The sequence below is a fragment of the Sceloporus occidentalis genome, unplaced genomic scaffold, assembly GCF_023333645.1.
Source record: "Sceloporus occidentalis isolate IW3139 unplaced genomic scaffold, rSceOcc1.0.p SCAF_26, whole genome shotgun sequence".
In the NCBI taxonomy this organism is placed as follows: domain Eukaryota; kingdom Metazoa; phylum Chordata; class Lepidosauria; order Squamata; family Phrynosomatidae; genus Sceloporus; species Sceloporus occidentalis.
In genome coordinates, this window is record NW_028317006.1 from 14,119,575 (window position 1) to 14,141,262 (window position 21,688).

Consider the following 21,688-nt stretch of genomic DNA (forward strand, 5'->3'; position numbering starts at 1 on the left):
CTTTTCCTCGCCGCTGGGACTCTCTGAACGGCGGAGCCAAAAGTCTCTGGCACTTCTTTCATGATGAAGCCAGGAGGGCACTACTGGAGCCTGTGAAGAAAGAAAGTAAGAGGGGGAAGTAAGAGAAAGTAAAGTTAGACATAATCAGCTATGAGGTTAGCTGTGTGGAAGTTGGCCTAAAGCAGAGCATGGGGCCCCATGGGCTCCCAAAACATTATAGGTTCTCAGACTAAAGACAAATGTTATCTTGCCTTTAGCTTGATTAAACTACCTTAACCATATGGGTTCTCTGCGGTGCACTGTTAACCTCTCAAGTACTGAAGGATTAAGTGATGGACTTTTCCTAGCTAGTCAAGTGTGTTTGCACCACTAAAGAGGAATTGATAATTCACCCCGATGAAATGTGACATGAGGCTGAAATGTTGGTATAATGTCTGATATTGGCATTTAATAAATGCTGTACAGAGATATTTGGGGGGGTTTTGTCCACCAAAGGCTCAGGCAAGATATTTCATGCAAATTTTCCTCCACGTGATCGCTCACTGGAGACTGTGTTAGAATCTCCCTATGAAGTTGCGCAGAAAGTTGTAACACACTTCATGTCATACATACATTGTTCTGGCACATTGTTCACATTCAATAAAATTACCATCATGGTATAAAGCAAACATTACCGTCACTGGAGGGGTGCCACTGGGGCTCCTGAGCAGTGGAAGTGGACATTCTGCCACTTGCCATCACGGCGATGCCAGACACGGGTCTCCTCAGACTGGCTAGTACGAGGCCGGCCTTGAGTATCAATGTATTGCGTCAGGCGGATGTAGGCGATGCAGGCGGCATCCTCTCCCACCACATGGACGTGAGGATTCAGGATGGTTGTATGGATTGGTTTATTGTTTTTGGACAACACTAAGAACCACATAGAGAATTTCATGGTTAGAACTTGGCTTACATTGTGCAAGAACCAGAAGAAGCATGCTTTAGATAAATCTGTCATGGAAGGGGTCTCTGCTTCAGTGTTTGTGAGGGGGAATGATAGATACTAGGATCCACCAACACAAACGACATTCTTAATATTCAACACTCATTGAAACATTATAAGCACAGATGACTAACAGGTGAAGACCACGTTACGAGACATGGTTCTTTTGAAAATAAACAAGTTTGTGTGTGGTTTAAGATATAACCAAATTGATGGGGCCTGGCGGAAAAAATGAATAAATAACTGATTGCATTAAGAAGCCCCTGGCATTTTGGTGTGTTAATAATATGAAACGCTCCTGTGGGGTGATGGAAACAGAAAAGGGTTCTATAAGAATTCTGAGACGAGTCTAATATTGGAATATATTTCAGCTTCTTACAGTTCTCGAAGTAAAAACGGTGGAAATCTATCCCCTCCACCAGGTTACCCAGAGCTTCCGGCTCAAACGTGGTCAGTCCGGGGTCACAGATCTTCCTGTAACAGCAATTTAAAAACATCATTTATCTATCATAAGGCAAACTTTTAGGGCGCACTCCCTGCCCACTCACTGAAAAGAAAAATGTACAAGCTACACTATCAAGTTTTTTCTTCCCGACCCATCCTCATCCAAGCAGTCTTCTCCTACGGTTTCACTTCTCCCTCAACCGACTAGATTGTAAGCTTGCAAGAGTAGGGACCTCTTCTCTTTTTGTACCAATTTGTTATTGTTTGTGATCTAAAATGTATCCTGCCAACTGTGAATGTAAAGCGCTACAGAATCTGCTGGCGCTATATAAATAAATGTAATTTTTATTTCATCAGTTGTTTAAATATAACAATATCTACAATTTTATATATATTCTAAAACGTAAGCTTTATTTCTTTCCTTTTGCTACCTGTACATTTGTTTTTGACACTCAAATTAACTTTTATACAAGTGTATAGTTTAGCTGAATGGTCTTAACATATTTATCCTGACTTTTGTATACTTAAATGTAAAAATTCAAGCCCATATACATTGAATTAAGCCATTTTTTGTATGATTATGATTGTATTGCTATTATGCAAGCTCAGTTACAATGTCTCAAAGTTAATAAATGATGAGTATAAGGAGAACAAAAGAAGTGTGGAATTTATGTACTAAGGCTGCTTTTTTGCTGCCACTGAATAAAAGCAGATCATTTGCCAAATGGCTTTTATTTTTAATTCAACTCTACTTGGGCACTCACGCGTATGCCTCGAAGTCCCCATTATTCACGGCCTCGATCAGCTGTTCCGTTATCTTAATTATTTCTTGTTTCCGAGCTACAAAAATAGACAATTAAGTATAATTGGAAAAGCATGAAGAACACTGACCAGACATATTTTCAGGCGCAAGATGACTGACAGCCGAATATAAGGGTCACAGAAAAAGGAGAAGGGGCAGGGCTGGACAAATCAACGTAAAACCAAGTATCCAGAGAGAAAATTGTTGGATTTTCTTAAGCAAGACAATATGCATAAGTATGTGAGCGGGATGCAACCTAAACTGGGTCACTAAAGATGACCAGGCAAGAGATTGTCTTGGTTGAAGGGAGTAAAGGAGTTTGGAAAGAGAGATTGAAAGAGAGAGAGAGGAAAAGGATTCTTCTAGGAGAGCTTTAGATCCATAAGTGACCCATGGAGTATGATGCTTACCAAGAGGGAGCTAAAAAGTGGATAATGGCATTATCTGTATGTTAATCAATAAAGAAAGATGTAACTGAAATAAGAGATTATATGGAAAGTCAGGACAAACAAGGAAAATGATTGCGGGAGATACTGAGAATGAGTGACGGTGAGAACATGCTATTGGCAAGAGCGGTACGGATGAAAAAGTGCAGTGATGCTTTGAATGTAAGGCAAATGCCTAGAAAGGTGTGTGTGAGTGAGTGCTCTACTTACGCTGTACAAACGGAGAGTTTAGGTGGGGCTGGGAAAGCCGATGCTGCGTGTTGGAATACTGCACCCCCTCTGCTTCTGAGCCTCGTCTGACTGTGTTAAATATATCTGTAAATCTAGCAGCTGGGAGTGGGGAGACGGAGAAACCAGGAGTAGAGAGACGGGAACAGGAGACAGAAAGAGAGACAGGGAACAGAGACAGGATTGAAGAAACAAGAGACAGAGAAGCAGAGGCAAGGCACAGACACCAATAGACGAGTGCAATAGATTAAAGACAGTGAGGAGGAAAGGCAAGAGAATAAGAAGATTGGAGATAAAGAAAAAAGAACAGGGGAGCAGAAAGGGAGCATTCCAAGGAAGAGCAGGAGATGAGAAAGAAGAGAGTTTAAAGAAAGGAAACAGAAAAGAAAGGGTCCAGGGAAAGCAAGGGTGGCAGGGTTTTGGAGCAAAAAGGAAACAGATAACAAAATGGAGAAAAAAATGAGATAAACAGATATCAACACAGATAGAGCAGAGACACAGTAGCAATGCGCATGACACATAACACAACAAACAACATTTCTTACAAAACAAGCCACACAACAAAGAGCAAGAACTGAACCTTCCAACCCATCCCGAGACAAAGAAGTGTCGGGGGTCAGTCCCACCCTCCACACAAACAGTGACATCACGGTGACAGAAACACAAGGGACCTCTAGAAACTCTACCCAGCTTTCTCCACAACAGGAGAATCGCCGCCGAATTGGAATTGAAACTGCAATAATACTGTGGTCAACGGCATTGCTATACTGTATGTTTTTGGTAAATGCATATTATAGTTATCTTGTAAAGCGAGGAGTCTGCTCTCATCTTAGTATCTAGGAATCCATTTTTAATGGGGAAAAAAATATTAGATTTTCTATCAAAAACAAATAAAATATCCCCAAATAATATTAATGGCCTGTGGACAATACTGCATATGACATACTTCATGCATATATATTGCATGCTATATAAGTGTTTGGGGTCTCCCGGTTGACCCATACTCCTACTTACGCTGTGCAAGTGGTGAGTGGGGAAAGGATGGGGAAAGGGGCTGCTGAGCGACCGCTGGTTGTGGTCCCTCAGCTTCCAGAGCCCCCGAGCCCCTTCTCACTGAGCTTAAAATGTCTGAGAACTTCAGCACTAGAGAGAACAGGAAGAGAAAAAGAGGTGAAGAAAGACAGGGAAAGGAACTGATGGGAAACCGTGAGAGAGGTCAATAGATGCTTGTGAAAGAGACATGGTAAGAGACAAGAATGTGGTACCAGATGAAGTATGTGAGTGGTGATGGGTAAATGAATGAGGAAGGGTGGTGGAGACCCAAATGTTGAATGAAAACGGGAAATGGTAATGGAAATGTTTATGTCTCAACATAGTAATGCTGTGTATATTCTGTCCTTGGCCGACTGGAGGGGAACACTGCCCTAGGTCAGGTCTGTAGCAGTGCCTAACATAAATATGTCACTGACTGAGTGGTATAATTGCATTATTACTTCAGTAAGATGGTTGTGAATATGAGCAATAGGTTTACTGCAGAAATGGAAGAGGTTAATACAGGTACAGAAGATGGGCCTCCGTAGATGTTTTACCGATGGTGGGTAGTGGGTAGTGGGGATCCATGACCAAGCCTCCCAAGCCACTGTCCCTTTATTTTATCCTTAATTTTATTTTAACCTCATTGCAGACCACCATTTTTTTTTAAGACAAAGCGATGAATAAAAATATTTGTGACTTTAACAGCAGATAGACAAAGGGTTAAACTTTGTTTCCAATTATTTTGCTCTCAGATTCTGTATGATTGCCCTTCGCAGTCACGGAGGACGGGATCAGTAGAGGAACATATCGGCTAATGAGTCTGGTGCTGGGTTATTCTCTTGGTTTTGGGTTGCCACATGCCACCCCATTCTCCTTTGAGCATCCTACTACTGGAGAGGAGGGTGTCCAGTGGCCTCAGTTCATGGTGATCCAGTGCTTCCATATCTTGCTCTGCAGTAGAGTGAATGAAGAAGCTGGGTATGCTATAGTATCTGGTGGCTGCATAAACTACTACAGCTAGGCCAGTGATAGCCTAAGGGCGAAAGAATGATACTAGACAATACTAGACACCTCAAATAGTGACGGTAGTCGGTGCACAGCTGCTTGCGCTTCATGATCGGTCTCAGTTCCAAACAGACCTGACGTTCCAGATGGAAAATATACTGATATATGCTGATTGACAAAGCACTGTTTACTTTTTGTATTCCATTCCTAATAAATTTATGCTAACAACACAAGTGGATCGTTTGTTTTTCTATATTTAAAGAGCAATACTAGCAATTTGATGTTCGAGGGCAAAGAACTAAAGAATAATAAGCGTAAAATGTGTATTTTCCATTCTACCAAATACATCTGTCCCAGCATTTTGGGCATTATGGGGAAAAAAAAATTTTTTATTACATGGTGCTTAAACTACAAACCAGCAGACAAAACCAAATGTTCCAGGCCTGCCCTTTACACAAAACATACTTGATGTATTATAGAAATTATAATTTTATGGGGTGGGAGATTTCTTCTGATAGCTCTCCAGCTAGAGATCCATTAGAAAAAGTACAGGTCGAGGTGGAAACACTGTCTTTGACGAGACTACTATGAACATGGTGGTGGGCAGAAAAACAATACATGTGTAATGATGCGAAAACATAGGGCAATAATGACATCTTAGAGGAAATTAAAATTTCAGAGGTCTGTGGGGAGATGGGATGTATCAGTCTAGTAACTGGGTCAAATGATTCCTACTCCCTTTGTTTCAATCTTCTGTTCCCCTTGTTTATCCTTCTCACCCAGCAACTCAATACAAAGGAGGGGATGGCTTGGGCGATAGATGGAAGCAGATGGTAGAAAGGTTAAGGCAAATCTTATGGACGGAGGTGAGCTGTAAGTGACCGGAGGGAACATCACAGTACCTTTCATTTCTTCATCTTCTGGGTTTGTGTGTGTACTGTCTGAGGACTCCTGTGGAAAAAGAAGACAAGAGAGGGAGGGTTGTAATAGCATTTGGAGAGAAACTTTAAGAAGTGTAATTAATGGATAGGAAAAAAGAGAAGGGAAATACATCCTAGCAGGTGGAAGGCTGCCATCCTAGTTCAATGTGCCCACTAGGGCTGCAACTAACGATTATTTTCATAATCGATTAGTTGGCCGATTATTTTTTCGATTAATCGATTAATCGGATAAAAAAATGAATGTAAATTTTTCATTTATTTAAAATAATTTAATAAACAAATTGTTAAATACAAACATCAGAATTAAAAAAAACTTTGATAAAATACATTTCTTGTCTTTATTTCCCAACCAGCCCCCCCCAATTTATGCACGTTTGAGCCCAGGCTTGCCACGCTGCCTCCCACATATGCCACGCCACGCTGCCTCCCACATATGCCACTCCACGCTGCCTCCCACATATTCCACTCCACGCTGCCCCCCACATATACCACTCCACGCTGCCTCCCACATATACCACTCCACGCTGCCCCCCACATATACCACTCCACGCTGCCTCCCACATGCCACTCCACGCTGCCCCCCACATATGCCACTCCACGCTGCCTCCCACATATGCCACTCCACGCTGCCTCCCACATATTCCACTCCACGCTGCCCCCCACATATACCACTCCACGCTGCCTCCCACATATACCACTCCACGCTGCCCCCCACATATACCACTCCACGCTGCCTCCCACATGCCACTCCACGCTGCCCCCCACATATGCCACTCCACGCTGCCTCCCACATATTCCACTCCACGCTGCCCCCCACATATACCACTCCACGCTGCCTCCCACATATACCACTCCACGCTGCCTCCCACATATACCACTCCACGCTGCCTCCCACATATGCCACGCCACGCTGCCTCCCACATATGCCACTCCACGCTGCCTCCCACATATGCCACTCCACGCTGCCTCCCACATATGCCATGCTGCCTCCCACATATGCCACGCTGCCTCCCACATGTGCCACTCCACGCTGCCTCCCACATATACCACTCCACTCTGCCTCCCACATATGCCACTCTGCCTCCCACATATACCATTCCACGCTGCCTCCCACATATACCATTCCACGCTGCCTCCCACATATGCCACTCCACACTGCCTCCCACATATGCCATTCCACGCTGCATCCCACATATGCCACTCCACCCCCACATATGCCACTGTGCCTGATACGCCTTATACCCCCTGATACACCACTCCATCCTCCCCAGACATGCCACACTACCTCCCAGACATGCCACGCTGCCCTCCCCACATATGCCACTCCAGTCTACCCCCAGATATGCCACTGTGGCCCCAGATATTCCTTATACACCCTGATACACCACTCCGTCCTCCCCAGACATGCCACACTGCCCTCCCCACATATGCCTTATATACCGTATATGCCTTATACCCCCGGATATGTCTCTCCGTCCTCCCCTGATATGCCTTATACCCCCCAGATATCTCATGGTGCCCTCATAGAGTCACAGACCCGTTCACATCACACTGACATCATACTTTTTTAAATAAGTACTGGGTTAATCTTCACTGCCCCAGGATTTAGATTCCCCTTAGTTTGGCCCCCCTTTATCTCTAACTGCACCTTAAGTTAACTTTATTAAATTAATCAAATTAACCCTCAGTCCTCATCATTAAATTAACCCTAAACACCCCATTAACCATAACTGCCCCTAAATTAACCCTAAACACCCCATTAACCATAACTGCCCCTAAATTAACCCTAAACACCCCATTAACCACAGCATCCCCTAAATTAACCCTAAAGACCCTGTCAACCACAACAGCCCCTAAATTAACCCTAAACATACCATTAACCGCAACTGCCTCAAATTAACCCCAAACACCCCATTAACCACAGCTGCTCCTAAATTAACCCTAAACACCCCATTAACCATAGCTGCCCCTAAACACCCCATTAACCATAACTTCCCCTAAATTAACCCTAAACACCCCATTAACCATAACTTCCCCTAAATTAACTCCCACCTACCCTAACTTTCAGCAGCCCAAATATTAATTTTATACTTACAGTTAGATGAGTGTCACAGCCATGTGGTTCTGGCCTTCTGGGAGAAGGAAGGGGGCGGGGCCAGTTGTCACAGTGATTACAGGGAGGGGCTGGTAAGTAGGAGCTGCTGCTGTGAGTCAGACTAAACGGATTATATAATGAGGGGTATTTTTCAGAGCGTTTGCTCTGAAAAAACCCTCATTTTATAATCGATAATAATCGATTCAACTAATCGATAATGAAATTCGTCGGCAACGAATTTCATTATCGATTATTATCGATTTTATCGATTAGTTGTTGCAGCCCTAGTGCCCACTAAATTACATCAAAGTTCACTCGATTTTTTAAGGTCATACAACTCTTAAAGGATGTCGTAAATATCAAATCTTCAAACATAGTATTACCGGTATGGCAGAATACATTACAGGTCCAGGCCGACAGCCGATAACCAAGCAAACAATGTGGCAGCAACAACGCATTAACACCAGTTTTCCATGTTATTTGGAGAACTGAGCATTCACAAGGAGGGGTAAAGGTACTATATATTCCAACAATGCCACCGGGAGCCACCATATATATCCTTTTTTTAGCTTCAGACATTAAAGATCAAGTCCGTCTAATATCCTAGTACTAATACCAAAAAAAAAAACAAATACATATGTAATATAAATAGATAAACCTACTTTCACAGTAGGAAGACAAAACAGTAGAGATTCAATTTAAGATAATAGTAAAAATAAGGTTTGAAGTTTCTACCGCAGAGAAAGGAGCACACTATATGGGCTTTATGGTTCTTATCTGATGTCAAATTATCAGGTAGAATGGACTCTACAGCTATATGTTTGGCACCAAGCAAGACTTCATGGAACTATGAGCAGGGTGGACTCTTCCCTAGCCTATGTATCAAGAACCAACATCAGTGAGCTTCTGCTGCAGGAAGTGATTGGCTGACCCCATACAATGTATAGTAAAATGAGATTTGGATATTTGGATATTTCTCCAAAGTCTTCTCTCCCACTAAATTATGGATTATATAGGGCCAGCTCAGCCCTCCATGCTGGAAGACCTTGTCAATGTTGGATCCACATACCACATAGTGATAGTGAGAGAGTTTAAATGCAAACTCTTTGGTAAACCCCCAAGGTCCTTGTTCATATGGTTATAATTCATTTTTACCCGGGCCTGGATATGTACCTGCTCTCCATGCAGTGGTTGTTCTTAACTGCATTCTCTAGAGTGAGGTTCAGATTTTTCTGGATCTGTATTTTACTTATGTTTCACTTATTCATTACCCTGTTACCTTCTGTTTTGCTACAAATGTGTCCATCATTTTTCCTAATTGATATTAAACATGTATGCACAGTTACTGTATTCTCACTCTTGCTTAGTGTTACTGGATCATCAATTTGTTTCCAGTTCACACAACTTTCACATGTTATTGACCAGTGTTCTATCATTAGATTCGCACCTCTATTCATTTCACCAATTATCTTTTCTGTGAAAAAATGCTTATAACGACACTGTTTGCTCACCACTCACAGCCTGTGTAATCACTGCAATGGCCAATAGATCACTAACCAGAATCACTTTTTTATATATATATAACCCTCAAAGCTTCTTTATTTCTTCACAAGAACAGGTAAATATTGTGTTGGCCTTTAAAGCTGCTTTCTGGCATTGCACACTGTTGCCAAAACCTTATGTTTGCTATTTCTTTCAATGTATTCCCTATCAAGGGTTCATGTAACATAGACCAAATTATTGTCTTCCATGTAAATGGAAGGTAGTGAAGAATTAATTAGAGGTTGTTTTTAACATATGGAAGAGGATTTATGACATATTTTCATCCCCTGATTTCCAGTAAAATCAAGAGGTTTCATTATTATTATTGTTATTATTATTATTAGTATTATTGTCTTATAGGTAAAAAGGGCCCTGTTTCATCTCACTAAGTTAACTATACATCATCACTATACATCTGAAATCATGGTTGGCCCTTCATAATACACAGTTAAGCTGATGGAGTCAAAATTTCTGTTTTAACCTCTAACTCATAAAAGCAACTCTTAAGGTGCTGTAGGTGGGTTCATAGCTTGGTTGAACTGCGAGCAACCTGGACAGCTAAGGATAAGGAGTGCTCACAAATGAGATGGAGTTCATGAAAGTTGGACGTAAGCAAGACTGATTTCCTAAAGTAAAAAGCATGAGGGCACTTTATTTTCGGCTGTCACTTAAGGTTGCATACGCTCAAATTCCCCTGTTAGGTTACATACTACTTGTTATGTCCTGTCCACCAGTTGTACAGCGCTAAGGAATTTGATGGCGCTATATAAAACAATAAATAATATTTATAATAATATTGTTGCCAATCTGAAGTGACCTTGCTACACATTTTCAAAAGTTATAACTAACAGTTGTTGCAGGACCTATAATTCCAACACATTCCGGTAACAGTATCCTATCCAAACAATATACATTAATCCAGGCTCGGACTGGCCATCTGGCACACTGGGAAAACTCCTCGTGGGGCTCTGGCCACCAGCACCACACACTAATTCAATCCACTCCAGCAGATCAGGTGCTGCAGTTTGCGGTCAGACACACTTACATTATCAGGCCGGCCCCTATGCCAGAGCTGCCTCCTTATTGCTAATCTGGCCCAGCATCAATCCTCCATCTGTCCATCAACAACTGATGTCCATTTTGTCTAAAAAGGCTGTGCCACATGGTGGCGATTTCAGAATCACTGCCACTTCAAAGAAAAATGTACGTTTGAGTCGTAGCAGATAATGGCAACAAGTAACCATAATCCAAAATGGTAGGGGTAGCAAATGTAGCTAGGTCTTAAGTGCCATGTGTTTTCTCTCTCATGCACTATAGTTTAGGTTAAAGAACGCAATGGGAGAGATGTGGCTAAGAACCTACGATCATCTAGAGGCCTTCCAAAACTAGTTGGTTAACTTGGAGTTACTAATGGCTAAGAGTTCAATTTACTAAGGAGTGAGCATCAGCAACATGAAAAAAATAATCTTACTCCATAAAGTATAACATATACAAGTTGTTTTGTCCCATTTGGTTTCTTTTTGTTTCTATAGACCTGGAGGCTGCCATTGTTATCAGTCATATGACATTCTGGGTGCCTTTCCTACCACACTGTGCACATTTTTTAAGGCAATGGCAATGAAGTCCATTGCTCCATAGACTTTCAAAAGTTGAAATGTTCATTTGGGCATTAGAATAAGCCGTTTGTTCAAACCCAGAAGCTCATCAAGGACCTAAAATACATTGTGTTGCAAAACCATCTACTATCACAGTGGTTAATGGCATTGTGCACATATATGGCGGCGGATGATATAGAGGAGAGAGGGCTGTGAAACATGGCATTTGAAGAGAGAGGTAAACATGGCAAATACCTTCATCCCGTCCACCAGGTTATGAATAACTGTGGTTTGAGGTTCCTACAGAGGAAGAAAGAATGAGAAATGCGAAGAAGGAGAGACCAAGACAACAGATCAGGGACAGGGGATAAAAGGGAGGGTTAGGAAGACAGAGGGAGGGAAAAGTAAAGGGGTATTGTAGGGGAGAGGTAGGAAGAGCGAATAGAAAGGGTGTTGACATGAGGAAAACGCCAGGGACAAGGACAGTTTGCGTTAAAAAGGGGGAATAAAAAACTGGGTATTAGGGAAAAGAGAATGGAGGAGCGACAGAGAGATATGCTATACTAACCTCTATCTAACCCACAAAGAAATCACAGGCCAGTCTTAGCCACAGACAGACAACAAACTACTCTCTCCCAGAGACAGACCAAACTTATCTGAACCACGAACACATAATAACAAAGTTCCCTGACACCACAGAGAGATCTTCCTGAGACAGACCACAAACACCTCTAATTCACTAACACAAAACATGCTGCTCCGGGTCGTGGACAAGAAAAAGGCATCATTCATTCACACCACAAAGTAATAGGTTCTCAGAATGACAGAAAGAGACAAAGATACCAGACTCTTCGGCGTTCCCCAGTGAGCAATCAAGTAGTGTTATAGCTCTCCACCCTCAAAATGCCATAGACACAAATAGGGCTGTGAGCTGACTCAGTCTCCCCATCCAGTTCCTCAATTATCATACCAGTGCTGCTGGAGGAATGGGCCCCTTCGGACTAGTCACACCAGCGCTGTTCTTGGTACTGTTTGTCTGAGGCTGTGAAAGAAAATGAAAGGCATTTAAACAGATAGGACTTGGTTACCTTGTAAGCCAAACTATAAGTCCAATATGGGATGGCAACATTCCAGTTCTGCTGAAGCCCTCCATAGGAATTTGTCTCTTTCCTCGCCCCCAGGTTACAGGGTTACAGGGGTCTAATGAGACACCTCATCTGAATGTGCAGAAGGAGCTCCTCTTGACTTCGATCCAATCAGTGGGGAACAACAGGACTATGGAGTGGGGGGTATTTCACTGCAGCTTTGGGGTTGCAATGTCTCCTAAAACTAAGTGATTTGTTTTTATAACAGACTGAAGAATGCATGTTAAAGTATTTACAAAGTGCCTTAATATGCATTCTTTATTGATAAAGCTGCATGGGAAGTGTCTCTTAAACAGTATTTTATAAAGCCATGAAAATGCATTTGTTGACCACCCAAAAGACAAACCAATTGATGTTGTCAATAGGGTTGCTAAAGGGAGAGTTTTTCGCTCCTTGGCTCCACTATATATCACGAAGAGCCAACCCTGGTGACCTTATGACGCAGGTACAGTTTGTCTGTCCACGTATAATGCAGAGTTACAAGGGAAATTTCTCCGGACTCTCTCTTTAGTGAATAGACCCCAAGGTTTACATTCCAAGTGCCCCAAGGAACCAAGACCGGGCGCTTTGTAGGCAGGGTACGAGCAAAGAAATGGTGTTCTAGACTCATAACTATCCTGCCAATGGAAGATCTAGCACAATTCATACGGAATCTTATCATAAAAATGAATTGCTCTGTGTACTAAGCCTATTCATGCATGATCGAGACAATGTCTATGTCAGACTTACCTTCCCAACATCTGTCTTCTTATTCAGCAAACTCTTGGCTGCTACATTCAGTCAAATGGAGAGATAGAGAGTCACGTTAGTTTGCGGCATTGTCTAGTTGGTGGGGAAAGCATGTATATGTGCACACCTGGGTATCATTACATATGAGAGGTGTGGGTAGAAGTGTTTGCCACTGGTTTTGTCCTTCAATATTTCACCACTATGTATATTTTTACAATTGCTCTTGGTCTTACAGTCTCTGATGACCTCTAACAGTGGGAATAATTAAGTAACATATTACTCTAACATTTCATTAATGTCCCTAGTTTAAGAAAAAAAGCTACCACCATCCCCCTATCATGGCCACCCAACCTCCCGCATTGCCACAGTACTACTAACAGAGCAGTGTAAGAGATCAGAGTATAAAAGGAAAATCAAAGAACTACAACTTACCTCTCAAGAAAGAAGAAAGAAGCGGAATAAAAGAAGGAACAAGAAAGAGATTGATACAGAGGAGAAAAAGAGAGGTGCAGACAGAAAGAGCAAGAGGAGAATCAGCAAGAGTGAAAAGGAACAAAGAGGAAGAGATACACAGTGGTAAGATACACATGGTGGGCACTTCAGATGGCACATTTGTGAATAAACTGCGGGCATCGGCAGGCTGGCAAGACAAAATGCCCATCACATGCCCAAACAGGGATGTACTTTACCTATAGTATTCACAAACCCCACTTCCTGCAATTTACATTATCTGCCTCATCCTGGATATCCCTGACAGTGTATACAGCACTACACCAGTGACCCAATGGGCTTACAATCTATTCCCAGGCAAAGACACAGCAAACTCTTTCTACCTTGTCTCTGCATGTGCATTAACGACTGTACACATTACAGCACAGGCGCACAATGCTCACACTACACACACGCGTACACCTACTGTGCCGATGCATGGAGACACAAACACCTATGCATATACACCCATATACGCTGCCGCGCAGACACACAAACTGCTCACATTTATAAGGCAACACAACGCTCTGCGTTTAATCACACACGGACAAATGCTGTCTAGTGTGTACATTCAATAACAGATACCCTTACACATATATGCCGCTGTGTGCAAAAGAATATGCCGACATATAAACATTTCTATGATATTACAAACAATACAAAAATAAACACTTATGTGCGTAGGTTTTTCTCTTTTTCACGGTAAATAAATATAAACTGTTCTACCTAGACATAAATAGGGCTCCCGTGTGAATTTAAACAACTGCACCCCCCCCCCCAAACCAAAAAATCCAGAATGCTTGACATTGTACAGAGCCGAGGTCGGAGTGAGCAGATCTACCGTTAATTAAAGGGACAGTTTAATGTCATTGACACCGTTATAAAGAATCATGCAGATTAAAGTACAAAGTACAAGCCTTTATCTTGCGTAATGGCTAATTTACACACTCTGTATTTTTTTTGTTAAAGAAATAAAATTATATTATTGGTTTTTACTCTTTATTAGGAAAGTTATAGCCATTTTTTTATATTATATATATATGAGAATTAACATCTAACAATGGTGGGTTTATTTTTGCAAATATAGTCTTTAAGTTAACGGCTATTCCACCCGTACTAAAAATAAACCTTGTGCCTTCTGCGTCCTTTTGGGTAATGTAAGATAATTATTTGGTTCTTCTGTCCAGAGCTTACACATTTGCAACATGAACATGTCTAAGAGAAATCCTGCTCTGAATGCATAAAAGTACGAAATTTAGAAGGACTTCTGGGCAGAGGCAAGCGGCAAAGGGCACAAGGTATATATTACGTAAATGTAAGAACCGATGCATGCAGTATATTTTATTGATATTCTATATACATATATATATATATATATATATATATATATATACATATACTTATTTTCTATTTTTCTGTTTAGAATGCACATTATTCACTTGAAACGTGTACGTAAATGCTTCCTTGAACTGTAATTTATTAACTGCAACCAACTGGGCATTGGTTACTAAAAAAAGAAAAATAGATCTGAAATGAGGACACATGAGAAATGTTCACTGAGCTACACATATTCAAAAATGACATTTAACAAATATAGATATGAAAACACACATTACTCATCCTCCTATATGCATATACACGGTTCTGTGAACATATTTATAATTCCAAGACTCTCTCTATACATATGCTCAGATTATACAGTCTGAATCATTCAGGAAGAAAATGAGAGCGTTCAGTGTGCTAGATCTAAGACACAGCCGACCACAACAGATGTACTACCAGTGCCGTGTACACTGTCAGTTTGTCAGAGGCTGGGGCTGCTTTCTCAGCACATGCCATGCACGTGACATGCCCGGGCGTACCGCATGCACCAGGGAACCCACACGACATGCAGCATCTCCGGGGAGACACCCAGGTTAGACCCCTAAATATCACTTATATATTCAACCTAAACACCATAAAGAGGTAGAGCCTATGATCTGTATGCCTAGCAGTTCATATTCACACGTTCCCAGTATCTCTGACATTCCATATAAGCATACATAAAGTCTGATACGCCTGACATACAATATAAAACCTTTTACAGTCAATAGCGAAAAAGAGTGCTTGCTTCTGGATCAGGGTTGTCAAACTTGTTCCTCAAGGTAAGTCAACCAGCCAGAGCTACAGCCCTGAGAAATGGAGTTGGGGACCCCTGATGCAGTAAAGAAACTCAAAAAAGCTTGGGATGTGCATAAAACTATGATGAGGAATACATAAGTACAACGGAATTGAAAAAAGAGTGGAGTGGATGGGGCAATTGGTTCTTTTCTGCCTTCGCTACCTATGTACGTGGTCACTGGTTTGTTATTCCACACCCTTAATCAACTGTAAGGGTGATAAGCTATATGACACCTTAATAACCCAAACAGCCAAGCAGCTGGGAGAAAGCAGCCACATGCAGTCACCTCTCAGGGGAGGAAAGGGGCAGACGTGGAGGAGGGGGTTTGTGCCCTGAGGGCACATCTACCTTGTTCCACCAACCCCAGGGCTGTACTAGTGGCCGCAGTGGTGATTGTGGCAGGAGCTGTGGTCTGTCTGCCCACTGTGAGAAGACGAAGAGCAGAGGAAAAGGTACAGGTAAAGATAGATAGGTGGGAGAGAAGTAGAATAAAATTACGGGCAAGAAACAGGGGAAAACAGGAAGGGGATAGAGAAGGACGAAAGGGCACAAGAAAAATAGACAGAAAACAAGGGTGAGCATAAATAACAAAGGATATGCATCAAAATAGAGCATGAGGAGGGAGGCGCAGCAGAGATTGTAAGAATAAACAAGATGGAGAACAAGAGCGTAGGAGAGTAAAGTAAAGTAGAAGAGAGAGGAGAAATGTAAGTAGCACAAGGCAGATTGAAAATAAAGGAGCAAATAGAAACCCCAGACAAACCCCATACTATTCCCTAATTTTCATGGACCCCCTCCATATGAAGCCTCAAAGGTAGTTTCAGTAGAGCAAGAATATGTTTTCCAGCTGATAGCTCCCATTGAGCACTATATCATCATCATCATCATCATCATCATGAAGGATTGCTTAAGGCAGGTCGTATGAGGATAACACAAGCTATAGCTCATCTATGCGAAAGAATCACAGGTCATATACCTATGCCTTAGTCATTTCTTTAAAAGCATCTCACTGTAGTTCCTTGTGATGATCTCCGCAGAGTATCATGAGCGTAACCCCTACAGCAGGGATAACTATTGAAAAGAGCTGCAAGGAGTACACCAGCAGGATCTGCAGATCATTTCACATGGTTCAGCTTCTAAGGAAATAACACCGTACCTACTTTGGGTGAATTGAGGACTTACCAGAAAAGTTCCTTGTTGCCAGCATCGTAGTCAGGATGGCCCCCTGGGTAAATAGCACAATATTATATATTAGGTGGGTGACGTCATGAGGGTGTACAGAATAGAACGAGAGGTGGCATTTGCACTTACCTTCAGCTTCCGGCGAGCATTAAATTTCTTGAGACACTCCACTGTTTCCTGTCTGTGCATCATGGAGGCAACGGTGGAACGTTGCTGTGGGAATTAAATAGAGAAGAAGTTGGACTAATTAGCAAATATTCCTCTTGCCAAATTATCCGTCCTACCAAATCTTTTCTCTTCCCTCACACAGTTGAAGTTTAGGACCCTATTCCAAATATTACAAGTAGTTTTGTGGCAGCCACTGCTTTTGATTTTTTCCATATTAGATAAGCCTCTAACATTAAGTCTAGAATGTTTCTGCCCAACAGAATTTGAGTGTTTTCATCAGGGTAAGGGGAATGCGATTAGCCCTCAACATTGTAGCTTTGATCCGCCTAACTTATTCCAAACTCATGCGGCATCTTCAGATATAGATCTAAGTATTATTATGGACGAAAAACAAGCAAACAAACTGATGTGCAACATCATTCCTTTGAAACAATAACTTCAAATGCCTGGTGGAATCCCAACAGGTTCCACTGGTGTCTACAATCCAAAGACCATTACCACCAACAGGATCTATAATGTTGGATTGAAAAAACCGCAGTGGGAGCCAGGTCCACCGGAATAAAAAGACAGCAGTACTCACGCAGACCCATGGATGTTTAAGAGCTTCATGAGCAGTAATACGTTTGGCTGGATTGATGGTCAACATCTGGTTAATGAGGTTTTTGGCTTCAGGGGTCACCGTGTCCCACTCTGGAGATGGAAACTAAAGGAAGATAGAAAAGGTTTATGTGTTCAGCACCCAAGCAGAAATTATCCCGATGACATTAGTCTTGTTTTCGTTCACAAAGTTACCAGGATTCCACAAATAGCGGATTGTGGGCTTGAGAAAAGGTTACTATTCGTGTTCATGAATGGAATACGTATTTTCAAATAAAAACATTGGGTTGTACGTAATACATTATTAAATGAATTAAGTCTTCACATTCCTGCCGTGCTTTTCATGTGGTTACTTGTTAAAGGGGAAGTCCCATTGAGAAATAACATTTTTCTCATTGAGCATAAAACCCAGTGCTGTATACAAGTAATGCAGGTTAGCATTGAGAAAAGCCTGGGTCTATCTTATTTTCTTCCAATAAACCTCCTTTATCTGCAGACCTGGAGGCTGCCATTGTTGTCAATCGTGATATTGTAGGTGACTTTCTCTGCTCAAACACCACGCTGAGCTGATTCTTTATGGCAATGATAATGAAGTCCCCCCCTAGGCTTTCATTAGTCAGAGTGTTTAGCTGGGTGACTAAGACTGAGACATTTCTTTTGTTTACCACAAGGCAGTTAGGGTTTCCCTGGTGGACTCTATGACTTGTCTAGAAGCCTAAAACATTATCTCTGATGATATATACCAGCATTGTCATTATTCATGTAGAAAGGACACACCATTCACAAGCTGACGGAGGGGAGAAGCTATTCAATTAATGATTAATGATGTAACAGAATGTTGTTTATGATAGCATAGCCTTATTAAAATCTTTGATGATGACATCTAACCCATAATTATTCAGTTAGGCAACGGAGACAAAAATCATTTACACTCCATTTGCTTTTTCACTGTATAGTCATATTAATATTGTGGTTGTATTGTATTTACTTACATCATATGCCCCGGCTTTGATCTGCTGGTAAAGTTTGTGCTGATCCTCATCCCAAAAAGGTGGGTAACCGACCAACAGGATGTACAGAATCACACCTACGAGACGCAGAGGTCACATAATTACAACCTCAAATATAAACGTTGTAACCCAGGGCCTGACAAAACCCATGCACCGAGTCAACCCGGCAATCAGGAACTGCACTCTGGACACCTGAACCGGCTCCCTACAGAGCAATGTGTGTCCAGTAGCCATCTCTATAGAGATCCTGGTCATGTGTCCAGCTGGCTAGTCGGCTTTTCCCTCCTATACACCACGGGAGGAAGGTGTTTGCGTGGGTGGGTCACTTGCTGCATTTTTTGGATGGCTTCCCAACATAGACGTAAATTGCATCTTCTCCTCCTCTTTTCTCTCAATCCATGCGTTATCTCCTCATAATTATATCTAATTCCAACACAAAATATCTGCAACACAACCTACCAAACCATTGACCATTTCATCATGTAGCATTGTCCCTGTAATGTTCACTCAATCCTCTCACTCCACTTCGACTCATTCTGCATCTGGAATGTTTACACCTCATATAAATTGTGTTTTAACCCGATAGCCTGTGTAGGTCTCCTTACCACATGCCCAGATATCCACTGGTTTTCCATATGCCTCCTTCCGGAGGACCTCAGGAGACAGGTACCCTGGAGTTCCAGCAAAACCTGGTGAACAAGATACTGGATTAATGTTTACTCATGGGAGCGATCATCACTAACTCCTACTATATAAGTGTGTATGTAGGTATGTATTACCTCCCCAGAATCATATACACCTTGCGTGGTACAATGGACGTGGAGATGTTAATCTGTATTTTACAGTGCAAGTTGATTTCCTCCATTATTCCTTTGTTGAGACAATGGCCAACATGAGATATCTAATAAACATACTAATAAATGTTTTACATTTTAAGACTTCTAGGTTATGGTCCTGATGTCCAAAGGCCCAATTATGTGTTATGTCCAATTTATGTCATGTGTACATCACTGCTGAATATGATGTCTGTTCCTGAATCAATAAGTATTGACAATATAAGCTTAAGTCTTTCTTTTATAATCTTGGTTACTGGGGACTTTTGCTGAAATCCCATGTGTTCTCTGAGTGGCTTTTCCATCTGTCCAGATGCATTGCTAACCTATTTATTTTGCTTTCTGACCCAGACTTACCAAACCAGGCCTGTTGCTCTCCTTGCACCTCTATGGCCAAGCCAAAGTCCGCCAGCTTAACGGCTGCTCCTTTGCATTTGCTGGCGAGTAGAAGGTTTTCTGGCTGTTTGTTAATGGAGATGGCATTAGTTATGATTACACTACTGTCAGGATTTGCAGCTACTGCGCTAACGTAGGCTAATTTACTCTTTACTAAAGTGACCAGCCAAGCATATGAAGGATGTATAGCTCATTGGTGCACTGGCTCTAATAGATCCAAATAAAGTTTCTGGATACATTCTGCACCAAAGACAGAGTCTGGAACCTAACTTCATTCCAACTATAATACATGCTCTAGAATGCAAATGGCGGCTTTCTGCAGTCCTTTGCAACACTGTCTGCCAGTCTTCATTTGGATGATAACGACCACAGCGTTAGCCTAACTTATGAAGAACGGCAGAATGCCCGGCTTTGCTCTGTCAGGGTTTTACTCGAGACTCTGTGCAACCTGTTGTCTGGTCTGGAGAATCATTTTGCTACCACAGGTTCGGAGTCTTCCCCATCTAAAGGAAGTGGCTTTGGCATCCACACAGGACCAAACAGGTTGTGCAACAACATGGTACCAATCACCACACGACTGCAGAAAAAGAAGCCGGCAGATCTCTAACTGGTTACACCAATCTGATATGGCCCTTTTCAAAGGAAACATCAAACACCTACTTTACAAGGAATGAGTAAAATAAGATTGGGTTTGGCGAACGCTACCAAGTAAGATTGTTGTCTTAATATGGCCATATTATCTACGTCTACTGCTGAGACACTAATTCAGCCGTTCGAAGTTGGAAAAATAAAAAATACACCACGATATCCACAATTAAACACAACATGGGAAGGAGGAACGGTAACTATGACCCACATTTCTACAGATCTCCTTTCCTGATAATTATCCTTATCCCTCTACCTCTGTCACCCATCTCGCTTTTTATTCTGTCAGTCGACTCTTTCAGTACCAATGTGATAAGCTAGGCATCGCTTTCATTTTAATGGGTGATGTACACCTCGGGCACTGAAACCGTTAAGATTCCTGTTTTCCGAGGCCTCCTGCTCTCACAGCTCACACATCGGGCTATCGCTGCCTGCATTTTCCCACTGGTCTGCAGAAAGCAGATGCAGAAATACCCCTGTGACTGGCACAAGGCTGGCGTCTCTGATTACCCACTCTTCTGCTCTTAATGCTACCTGGCACAACAGATGGCACAGGCTAGGTAGCTGGCAGATAAATGCCTAGCACAGTGCTGAGTAAGGGGCATCTAAAACAGAAATACCATAAATATAGATACAGTAAAGTCCCTTTACCCACTCAATTGGCACACACTCAAAAAGTAGAAACATCTGGGCATAATATAACATATTTACACCAAGTACACATAATTATTCTCTCCCACTCCATGCCATGCACCCCCAAAATTAGCGTTCTTTCTGAAACCAAGAATTAACATGCCATGATAACCAACACCGTCCCACTTTCCACAAAGAAAGCCAGATGCAACTTGCCACCCACATGCAGAGGGCACTCCCAGGGTAAGGTGTGCATGGACCGGGGAGATGGGGGAAGGGCATGTACAGCCTGGCATGCAGATGGCGCAGGGAATGGCATGGAGGATACGAAACTCACCTTCAGGTCCCTGTGGACAACCCCCATTTGGTGGCAGTGGAGGACTGCTTCAAGAATCTGCTGGATGCAATGACTGCGTGCAAACAGCAGGGGGGGCGTTAGTAAGGTCTGTGTGCACCCTGCCAGCTGGTGGAGGAGGGTAGGGGGACAAGAGAAGAGGGTAGGGGGAGACTGCCAAACAAAACCAGATGCTGCAATGGGCTCGGGTAACATTCTCTTGTTGAGATAAGGCTCCCTTTTCTGACTTT

At 42.2% G+C, this 21,688-nt stretch overlaps 1 protein-coding gene across 16 annotated transcripts in view; it reads right to left on the reverse strand.

The window, feature by feature from the left end:
• Positions 1 to 676: 676 nt before the first annotated feature.
• The window catches only part of LOC149300217 (calcium/calmodulin-dependent protein kinase type II subunit beta-like), a 55,869-nt gene continuing 34,857 nt past the window's right edge, over positions 677 to 21,688 (reverse strand). Inside the window, exons 6-21 of one of the 16 annotated variants that reach the window (XM_089485595.1) lie at positions 21,441 to 21,513; positions 19,787 to 19,889; positions 19,202 to 19,285; positions 18,579 to 18,673; positions 17,570 to 17,692; positions 16,951 to 17,034; positions 16,822 to 16,864; positions 15,988 to 16,062; positions 12,990 to 13,027; positions 12,086 to 12,157; positions 11,371 to 11,415; positions 5,845 to 5,893; positions 3,917 to 4,045; positions 2,191 to 2,266; positions 1,362 to 1,456; positions 677 to 909 (exon numbers count right to left, since the gene is read on the reverse strand). In XM_089485595.1, coding sequence (XP_089341721.1) covers positions 677 to 909; positions 1,362 to 1,456; positions 2,191 to 2,266; positions 3,917 to 4,045; positions 5,845 to 5,893; positions 11,371 to 11,415; positions 12,086 to 12,157; positions 12,990 to 13,027; positions 15,988 to 16,062; positions 16,822 to 16,864; positions 16,951 to 17,034; positions 17,570 to 17,692; positions 18,579 to 18,673; positions 19,202 to 19,285; positions 19,787 to 19,889; positions 21,441 to 21,513 — 1,417 coding nt within the window. Of the gene's footprint in view, positions 910 to 1,361; positions 1,457 to 2,190; positions 2,267 to 3,916; positions 4,046 to 5,844; positions 5,894 to 11,370; positions 11,416 to 12,085; positions 12,158 to 12,989; positions 13,031 to 15,987; positions 16,063 to 16,821; positions 16,865 to 16,950; positions 17,035 to 17,569; positions 17,693 to 18,578; positions 18,674 to 19,201; positions 19,286 to 19,786; positions 19,890 to 21,440; positions 21,514 to 21,688 lie in introns of all 16 variants that reach the window. The other 15 variants (XM_089485598.1, XM_089485597.1, XM_089485603.1 and 12 more) reach the window with 15 other exon arrangements.